At 50.9% G+C, this 9552-nt stretch overlaps 2 protein-coding genes across 6 annotated transcripts in view; one reads left to right on the top strand and one right to left on the bottom strand.

Moving 5' to 3' along the window:
• Positions 1-7276, bottom strand: part of WDR62 (WD repeat domain 62) — a 58961-nt gene extending 51685 nt beyond the window's left edge. For 2 of the 3 annotated variants that reach the window (XM_011984825.1, XM_011984824.1), the window contains exons 1-3: positions 6748-7276; positions 2726-2817; positions 1561-1623 (exon numbers count right to left, since the gene is read on the bottom strand). In XM_011984825.1, coding sequence (XP_011840215.1) covers positions 1561-1623; positions 2726-2817; positions 6748-6924 — 332 coding nt within the window. In that variant the 5' untranslated portion in view covers positions 6925-7276. Of the gene's footprint in view, positions 1-1560; positions 1624-2536; positions 2621-2725; positions 2818-6747 lie in introns of all 3 variants that reach the window. The other variant, XM_011984823.1, reaches the window with a different exon arrangement.
• Positions 7098-9552, top strand: part of THAP8 (THAP domain containing 8) — a 19380-nt gene continuing 16925 nt past the window's right edge. For 2 of the 3 annotated variants that reach the window (XM_011984819.1, XM_011984821.1), the window contains exon 1: positions 7098-7752. In XM_011984819.1, the coding sequence (XP_011840209.1) occupies positions 7670-7752 (83 nt within the window). In that variant the 5' untranslated portion in view covers positions 7098-7669. The remainder of the gene's footprint in view (positions 7753-9552) is intronic. The other variant, XM_011984822.1, reaches the window with a different exon arrangement.

The raw sequence follows: 9552 nt of genomic DNA on the forward strand, positions 1-9552 counted from the left end.
GGGCACCTGTAGTCCCAGCTACTCGGGAGGTGAGGCAGGAGAATGGCGTAAACCCGGGAGGCGGAGCTTGCAGTGAGCTGAGTTCTGGCCACTGCACTCCAGCCTGGGCAACCGTCTCAAAAAAAAAAAACAAACTTGAAATGTTGTCCACTCATCCAACCTTTAAAACACACTGTATTGGGCAAGTTTGTGTGACTCTGATTTGTAGCTGCTGCCTTACGAATGCTCTCCCAATTACCAGTAGCTATTTTATTTTCAGAGGAGACCAAGGCTCTGAAAGAAGTGTCTCACCTGAGATTCCACAGTGAATAGATGCTTGAGCCAGGAATGGAACCCAGCTCTGCCCTTATTACCAGTAACAGAACCCACAGTTAGGAGCAAAAGGTCCAAAAAGGCACTTTCAAGAGGGAATGCACTTCTGCCAGATAACAAGAACCTGCCGTAGCTTAAGGACCATATCTTAGGGACCGTAAGGGCAGGAGAAAACCCACTCCTTATCCATTCACCTGGAGAACTGGGCCAAAGGAGCAGAGCCTGAGCTATGCCAAGGAGGGACACGGTATGCCTTTCAAAGGTCACAGCCCTATTGGGACCACATCCCAGGGCAACACAGTGATCAGTTAGCCCCAAGGCAGAGGAGCGGGTCCTCCCCCAATAACAGCTGAAAGGATCTTTCTAAAACCCAAATCATGTTCAGTCTTTCTCTTAGGAAATAGCCATCAATGTGCCAGACACTGCTCTTTGGTGCTGGGGACACAGAAACGAACTCAGAGAAAGTCCCTGCTCTCAGAGTGCTCACACTGAGGAATGGAGACCCACAGTGAACACCATCAATGAGGAAATTGGACAGCATATCAGAGATGGGAGCAAATTTTGTGGAGAAAAGCAAAGCGGGGAATAGAGCTGCTGGAGGGCTGGGGGTGAAAAGCACATCCCTGGCCTGTGGCGCCCTCCTGTGGCTGCTCTCTGCACTCAGCATGCTCTGCAGCCCCTCTCCAAGGCTGCAAGGACTACGGGATGTGGCTTCTGCCTATTCCAGTCTCATCTCCCCTGCTCCCTTTCTCCAGGCACCCGGATCCCTGGCTGCTTCTAAAGCACCGAGATTCTTACCACTGCAGGGCCTTTGCCCTTGCTGTCCCCCCTGCCTGAAACGCTCTCCCTACAGCTTCTTATGGGTCACCCTCTCACTTCCTTCAGGTCTCACAGTCAAGGCAGCATTCCCTGAGCCTTCTGATAAGGCTTTCCTCCTATTCTCTGCCCACAAACCTGCCCGAAGACATCCCCCATCATTTCCTCCACAGCACTGATCATGATCAGCCAGTAATTTGCTGACGGGTTTACTGTCTGTCTCACTCTAGCCAGCAGAGATTCTCCTCTCCTTTGGTCACTGCTGTGTCCCTAGCACATGGAACAGCATCCAACACAGGCAAATGCTGCTGAGCCAACAGGTGAGTGAATGAGTGAGCACCTACCCATGAGTACCTCCAGGCTATGTGGGGGAGGGGAGGTGTGCCAAGCCCCTGGTTCCACCCCTGCCCCCAGGCCCAGGCCTCAGCCTACCTGGCAGTGTTAAAGATGTGCTGCTGTTTGTTCTCCTTGGGGTCCAAAATCACCACCACACAGCTGGGGAGAAAGAGGAAAATGTGCCTCAACTGCGGGGAGTGTTGGGGTCCTGGGATGATTCTATTCCCACCAGAAAAGCCCACAAATAAACAAGCTCCCTCTGCACAGAGATTCTCTCTGGTCTCCTCCTCCTCCCCCTCCTCCAGGTGTTTACACTGAGAATTCTAGGGCACTTTAACATTACTGTGTTCTTAAATAGAAACCAGCACTTCCTCTGAGGTAATGTCTGTCAGGTCCTAGGCTAATAAAGACCTTAGGCTGGCTACAATCCCAGCACTTTGTGAGTAGGGGGTGGGGGGATCACTTGAGCTCAGGAATTTGAGACCAGCCTGGGCAACAGAGTGAGATCTCTCTACTAAAAAAAATTAGCTGGCTGTGGTGGCATGTGCCTGTAGTCCCAGCTACGAGGGAGGTGGAGATGGGAAAGTCGCTTGAGCACAAGAGGTTGGGGCTGTAGTGAGCTGTTATTCACACTATTGCATTCTAGCCTGGGCAACACAGCCAGACTCTGTCTCAAAAAAACAAAACAAAACAAAAAACAAAACAAAAAAAGAGAGAGAGAGATGTAATTGTTTTAAATCCTCACAACTGCCAGGTCAGGTCAGGACTCTTTAGGCCCATTTATAGATAAGGAAACAAACCCATAGAGTGGACGTCCTTAGCACAGTGTCAGGCCACATAGGAATGAACAGTTGTAGCGTCTTCTTCAGTCTTCTCAACTATGCAAGCAGAGAGGGTCACTAACTCTGTTTTACAGAGGCAGAGGAAGAGGCTCAGAGAGCAGCATACATGGCAGAGCTGGGACACAAATCCAGGTTACCTGACACCACAGCGTGGAGTTTAATCACCTGTCTTTCCCAGATCGCTGTCACCTCCCCCCTGTAGTCATAATAAAGGCTTTCATTGCACTCACTACATGGCAGGAACTGTTCTAGACAGAGAGGGGGCTATGGAATCCTCTCCACAGCTCTCAGAAGCAGGCCCCATTATCCACATTCTACAGGTGAAAAAGATGAGGCTCAGAGTGATTTACAGATGGCTTCAGGCTCCAAGCTCCAAATTCCCTAGCAATGATTGGACATTGAGGCCCTTATCTGCTTACCCTGCCAGGTAGGCCACATGGCCTGTGCCAGGATCACAGGTTAGGCCACTGCTGTTCTGGGCTGTGATGCCAAGCACCTTCTCGAGTGACACCTGCAAAGAAAAAGCCCAAGTCAGAGGCATCCGCCCCAGCTGGCACCACATGGTGCAGCTGCCTTGGCCACCCATTCAGATCCTGCTGCATTCAACACCCACTCATTGAGCTTCTGTGGCCATGCCATCCACCAGCAGCTAACACTTGTTCTCTCAACATTCCTTTGACAAATACGACGCTAGGTGAAGAGCACAGAGTGGTGAGGAAGAGACAAATCCTTGCCCTCGTGGGGCTCATGTCCTACTGGTGATGGGTATGTAGGACATAGAAAAGAAGCAGAACAAATATGTGAAACAGATGCCAAGTAATGACCGGTGCAAGAGAGAAGAAAGCAGATAAGGAGGTCAGGAGTGCAGGGGAAGGGGGAGAATGCCGTGGTGAGAAGGTGACCTGTGTATAAACTTCTAAGTACTTTTTTTTGTTTATTTATTTTTTGAGATAGAGTCTTGCTCTGTCACCAGGCTGGAGTCCGTGGTGAGATCTCGGCTCATTGCAACCTCCGCCTTCCGGGTTCAAGCGATTCTCCTGCCTCAGCCTCCTGAGTAGCTAGGATTACAGGCGCACGCCACCATGCCCAGCTAATTTTTGTTTTAGTACAGATGGTGTTTCACCATGTTGGCCAGGCTGGCCTCGAACTCCTGACCTCAGGTGATCCACCCACCTCAGCCTCCCAAAGTGCTAGGATTATAGGCAAGAGCCACTGTTCCCAGCCTCTTAGTACTTTTATATGTATAAAAGACTTGAATCCCCACAACAAGCCAAGTAGAAGGCACTATTATCACCCCTGTTTTACAGGTAAGAAGTCTGATGCCCAAGATCCTACATCTGCAAATGTATATAGATATAGATGTTGATATAGAAACCCAGGCAGTCTGGCTCCAAAGTCAGCACTTTGGGCTGTACAGGAGAGACACAGTAGTGACCAAAGGTAGACAGTTTCCCCACGTCAGATTCATAGTCCAGAAATTTGAGAGATTTGAACAAGTAAAAAAAGACATGAACAGTAATATTTAAAATTTAAACAAGGCTGGGTGTGGTGGCTCAGTCAGGAGTTTGAGACCATCCTGGCCAAAATGTCAAAACCCTGTCTCTACTAAAAATACAAAAAAATTAGTCAGGTGTGGTGGCCCATGCCTATAATCCCAGGTACTCAGGAGGCTGAGGCAGGAAGATCGCTTGAACCCAGGAGGCGGAGGTTTCAGTGAGCTGAGATGGCACCACTGCACTTCAGCCTGGGCGACAGAGTGAGACTCTGTCCAAAAAAAAAAAAAAAGAAGGCCGGGTGCGGTGGCTCAAGCCTGTAATCCCAGCACTTTGGGAGGCCGTGACGGGCGGATCACGAGGTCAGGAGATCGAGACCATCCTGGCTAACATGGTGAAACCCTGTCTCTACTAAAAAATACAAAAAACTAGCCTGGCGAGGTGGCGAGCACCTGTAGTCCCAGCTACTCAGGAGGCTGAGGCAGGAGAATCGCTCGAACCCGGGAGGTGGAGCTTGCAGTGAGCTGAGATCTAGCCACTGCACTCCAGTCTGGGTGACAGAACGAGACTCCGTCTCAAAAAAAAAGAAAAAGAAAAAAAAAGGAACCAAACAGATGAGGAAACAGAGGCCAAGAGGGGTTACCCATCCAGGAAGGGGTAGCACCAGGATTCCAACATAAACAACCAAGCCATGGCACTCATGTTGTCTTATCTGTCGATCAGCATTACTGGGCATTGGTATGAATGGTCATTTTTAGACTAGGTCTTTGCAAGACAGATCAACTCTGTACTGCCAAACAAGAAAAATAAATAAATATTACCCCAAATACACAGTTACAGTATCAGTATTACCTAACATGAATAGAGTACTTGCCATGTGCCAGTGTTGTTCTGAGTGCCTAGGATATGTGACCTCATTTAATCCTCACAAATACCCTATGAAAGATTTCTACATCATTCTCATTTTACAAATAAGAAAACTGAGGCACAGATAAGTTCATAACTTGGCAGGGCACAGTAGCTCACTCCTGTAATCCTAGTACTTTGGGAGACTGAGGCAGGCAGATCGTTTGAGCTCAGGAGTTCAAGACCAGCCTGGCCAACACGGCAAGACCCTGTCTCTACCAAAAAACAAAACAAAATTAGTCGGGTATGGTGGCATGCACCTGTAGTCCCAGCTACTCAGGAGACTTGAGGTGGGAAGATCACCTGAGCCCATGGAGGCTGAGACTGCAGTGAGTTGAGATCACTCCACTGCACTACAGCCTGGATGACAGAGTAAGACCCCATCTGAAAAAAAAAAAAAAAAGAAAAAGAAAAAGCAAAGTTCATAAACTGCCAGGAAGAACAGGACTAAAGTTTAAGCTCAGGCTGCCTGGGTCCAACCATACCAGTCTGTTCTCTTAGCCACCTTGCTATAATGCCTCTCTGAATTTGATATTGTTATATGTAGTTTAATAGCTCAAAAGGCACTTTCAGGAACATATAAGATAAAGGCTATGACGTATAGGGTGCTGGGTGAGAGATGAAGGTGGATGTCTGCTTTAGAATGGGGTTCAAGAAGGCCTTTCCAGATAGCGACATTCAGGCTGAGACTTGAAGGATGGGAAGGAGCCAGCCAGGTAGATTGCAGCAAAAAGCCCAGGCTAAGGAGGCAGAAAAGAATATGGAGCCTCAGGAAAACCAAAAGCAGGCCAGTGTGACTGAACGTTGGTGACAGGGAGAACATGGGAGGTACAGCCAGAGCCCTATAGCCAGGCGTGGGCAGTATAATCAGTGCAGGAGAAAGTCATGGGGCAGGAACAAGTTCCACCAGCAGCTACCAGGTATCCTCCCTTTATCTGGACTCTGTGCCAAGAAGATCACAAGTAAAATTTCATTTCTCTCCAATGCAATAGTATAATTTTTTTTTTTTTTTTTTTTCGAGACAGTCTTACTCTGTTGCCCAGGCTGGAGCGCAGTGGCGTGACCTCAGCTCACTGCAACCTCCGCCTCCTGGGTTCAAGGGATTTCTCCCGCCTCAGCCTCCTGAGTAGCTGGGATTAAAGGCGCGCGCTAGCACGCTCGGCTAATTTTTGTACTTTTTGTAAAGACGGGGTTTCACCATGTTGGCCAGGCTGGTCTTGAATTGATCTCAGGTGAACAGCCCACCTTGGCATCCCAAAGTGCTGGGATTACAGGCGTGAGCCACCGCGCCCTACCAATACTATGGTTCTTATCATCTCCATTTTATAAAAACAGATTTTGTGCCTACAGAGCTGGAAAACAATTTTTTTAAATTGCCGCTGTGCTAATGGAATTCCTTCTACCTACTGTGAAATCATTTCCTTCTGTGTTTCTGTCTCAGAATTTAGGGAACTGTTCTGTGCGCCCTCCTCCCCAGGCGGCACTGCGGAGATTTTATAAATAACTTCTTACGTCTTTGTCATAGTTTTGAATGACAATATGGATTAAGAATCCCCACCTTGGTGAGGAAAAAGGATAGAGACCGCAGAAGGTGAGAGAAGGCGAGGTAGAAGCGAGGAAGAGTTGGGGCAGGTAACACTCTGGACTAAACCCTCGAAGGGACCTTAATGACCCAGCGGGGGCCAGGGCAGTGAGGCTGCAGTGAGCTATGATCGTGACGTCTAAAGGCGATAGAACGGGGGTTAACGTATAGGAGGACTAGGCTGTGATTTGCAGAAGCAAAATGCATTCCCCAGTGGTGGGAACCAGGGAGGAACCCAGGAATTACTCCAACGCTGAGGGTGGAGCCGGGAATGCAACGAGGAGAGGGAAAGTGGGAGGGGCCATGGCTAAAGGGGCGGGACTTAGGGGACCAAGCCAGGCAGGGAACAGCCTGAGGGGACTGGCCAGGGACTGATAGTCGGGGCCACAGTTCTCAGGACGGGACTAGGGGAAACCCAGGAGGCCTGGAACTGGGGTAGACATGACGAGCAGCTTCTCACCCGGTTCTGCACCGTCTCCTCGGAGGCCGTCGAGAGTCGCGTCCGCCGCCGGAGGCAGAGCGGTGGGGCGGGCGGCGGGGAGGACTGACCCCTCCGCGCCGGAACTCCCGCCATGACAGAGGGCAGCTTCTCCCCTGCATCGTTCCGCGCACAGCCTCCGGACCCTACGGCCGCCATCGTCACGCCGGAGCCGGGCGACCGTTACATCCCTTAACCGCCGCCGCCGCCACCGCCACAACCCACTGAAACAGCGAACAGCCGCGGGAAAGCCGGCGCCGCCGCCTATTGGACGCCACAGGCCCGGCCTGGCCAACCGCAGGGCTGCCGGGCGGCGCTTAGGGCCAATGGGAGCGAAGAGGCGGAGCGAGTGCCTGGCTGGGCGGCTAGTGTACTGGATGCCTGATCAAGAGTCGTGGGGTCTTTCATCCAGACTCCGTTTTCATTATTCGCTGAAACATACAGGTTTTAACTTTTACGAGGCTAAGGCCCCAGCTGCCTCACCTCGGTTTTTGCCGTCACCCAGAGGAACTATATGCGCTCCGACGGTCGCCCGGATATAGGCGTAGGGTGGAGCCGTAAGAGATTGACTGGCCAGTTGATTTGGTTGGCGCAGGCTCAGAAACGACGTGACGCCGCCCCTCTCCCCAACACGTGATGAAAGTCGGGGTGGAGAAGGGCAGGCTTTGCGCAGGCGCACAGTTCTCGCTATAGCCAATTCGCTACGTGACGAGGGCGTGACTGTGGCACCGGAGGGGCGCCTAATAGCCAGGCGCTCTCAGCGCTCTCCCCGGCACGTGACGAGTCTCCACGGACGTCATGTGAGGCAGGCGGCGAGCGCGCGGGCGGGGCGGGGTTCGGTGGCGCTCCACGAGAACCAAAGTGCAGCTGCTGACCCGGCAAAACTCAACGGGGCTGGACAGCCATGCCTAAGTACTGCAGGGCGCCGAACTGCTCCAACACTGCGGGCAGCTTGGGCGCAGACAACCGCCCTGTGAGCTTCTACAAGTGAGCGCAGCGCGGGGCGGGGCTTGAGGGAGGCGGGACCCTGGGAGGGGCGGGGCCCGAGCTTTAGTGAAGCTGTGCGGGCCTTCTGGTCTCGCTTGAGGGTGTTAGGAACTGGGGTTAAACCGTGAGGAGATGGCCTTCCCGGCAGTGTCCACTGCACCTGCAAAGGTGCTGGCGTGGGAAACATCAGGAGTAGACGATTAACTACAGGTAGCGAACGAAGCGAGATGAAGAGGGAAACGGATGTAGAAAGTGAAGTCGGTGCAGGCTCTGTAAGAGCCTACAGATGCCCACTTGCCCTCCCCACGCATTTGAGCCATCTGAAACGCAGAGCATCCGAAACTGAGCTTGTGATCGCGTCTCCCCCAAAACCTTCCAGTCTGTCCTTAGTAGTTCCCTGATTGCAGCCAGAGGGAGCCTGTGAACACGTGAGTCAGATCAGCGCCCTCCTCTGCCCAGATCCCTTCCCTGACTCCCACCTCACTGTAAAAAATAAAGTGAGGCTGCAGCAGGTAGAAAGCAGGCCTGCAAAGTCCTACAGAGCTGGTTCCCTGATACCAGTGTGATTTCATCTCTTTCCTCCTGCCCTTCACTCCAGTAACACTGGCCTACTTCATGTTCCTGTAGCATAGCAGGCATGTTACTGCCCTGGTATCTTTGCCTGTGCCATTCCCTCTGATTTCAAAGTTCTTGCCTTTATTACTACCACCCTATGGACAACTGTAACTGACACCGAAACACACACACGGTTCTGTCTTCTGCTTTATTTTTCCCTTTAACACATCACTGTCTGCATATCGCATTTTCGATGTATGCATTCCTTATCTCCCCCACTAGAATGTCACCTCAATCAAGCCAGAGGTTTTGTCTTTCTTTGTCTTTCTTGTTTCCTCTTGTTTGTGTCTCCAACCTCTAGAACAGTGCCTGGCACATAGTAGGTGCTTAGTAAAGATCTGCTGGGTGGATTTGATGAATGCATTTCAGATGGGCTCTCCAGGAAAGCCAGCAGTCCATGTCTCATGGATCCTTTGAGGGACCCTGGTATAGGGCCAAAGGGATTCGGGGGAACTTTAAGCCTGTATATGACTCTGGCAACTGTTGATTAATTCAGCAACTTTTTGAGTATTTCTTGGAGAAGCAAGGAAGCCCCTGCTGGACACAAAGAACCCTGACAGATCTTGTTTCTGCCATGACAGAGCTCATGGATAGGTGAGGGTCAAACATTGAGGAATTGAGTATGTGACCTGGGAGTTACCCATAATCCTTCCTTTTCATCCACCGCTAGTCCATTAACCTGCCCTTTGGCTCTACCCTCAAGACATGTCTCCATCCTGCAACAACCACAACAAAATCTCTGACACCTTGACAAGACAGTTATGAACACGAATGAGAAAGTCCCAAATAAATCATTAAGAAATAAGGAAAGATAGGCTGGGCGTGGTGGCTCACACCTGTAATCCCAGCACTTTGGGAAGTCGAGGCAGGAGGATTGCTTGAGCCCAGCAATTCGAGACCAGCCTGGGCAACATGGCAAAACTCCATCTCTACAAAATGTAAAAATTAGCCGGACATGGTGGTGCACGCCTGTAGTTCCAGCTACACGGGACATTGAGGTAGAGAATCACTGGAGCCCAGGAGGCCAAGGCTGTAGTGAGCTGTGATCACGCTGCTGTACTCTAGCCTTGGCAACTGTGTGAGACCTTGTCTCAAAATAAATAAGAAATAAGGAAAACACATTCCCAGACTACTACTCATTACATCCACTGTCGTCACATAGTCCAGGCTGCCGTCATCTTTTTT

The sequence above is a fragment of the Mandrillus leucophaeus genome, unplaced genomic scaffold, assembly GCF_000951045.1.
Source record: "Mandrillus leucophaeus isolate KB7577 unplaced genomic scaffold, Mleu.le_1.0 Scaffold274, whole genome shotgun sequence".
NCBI lineage: Eukaryota > Metazoa > Chordata > Mammalia > Primates > Cercopithecidae > Mandrillus > Mandrillus leucophaeus.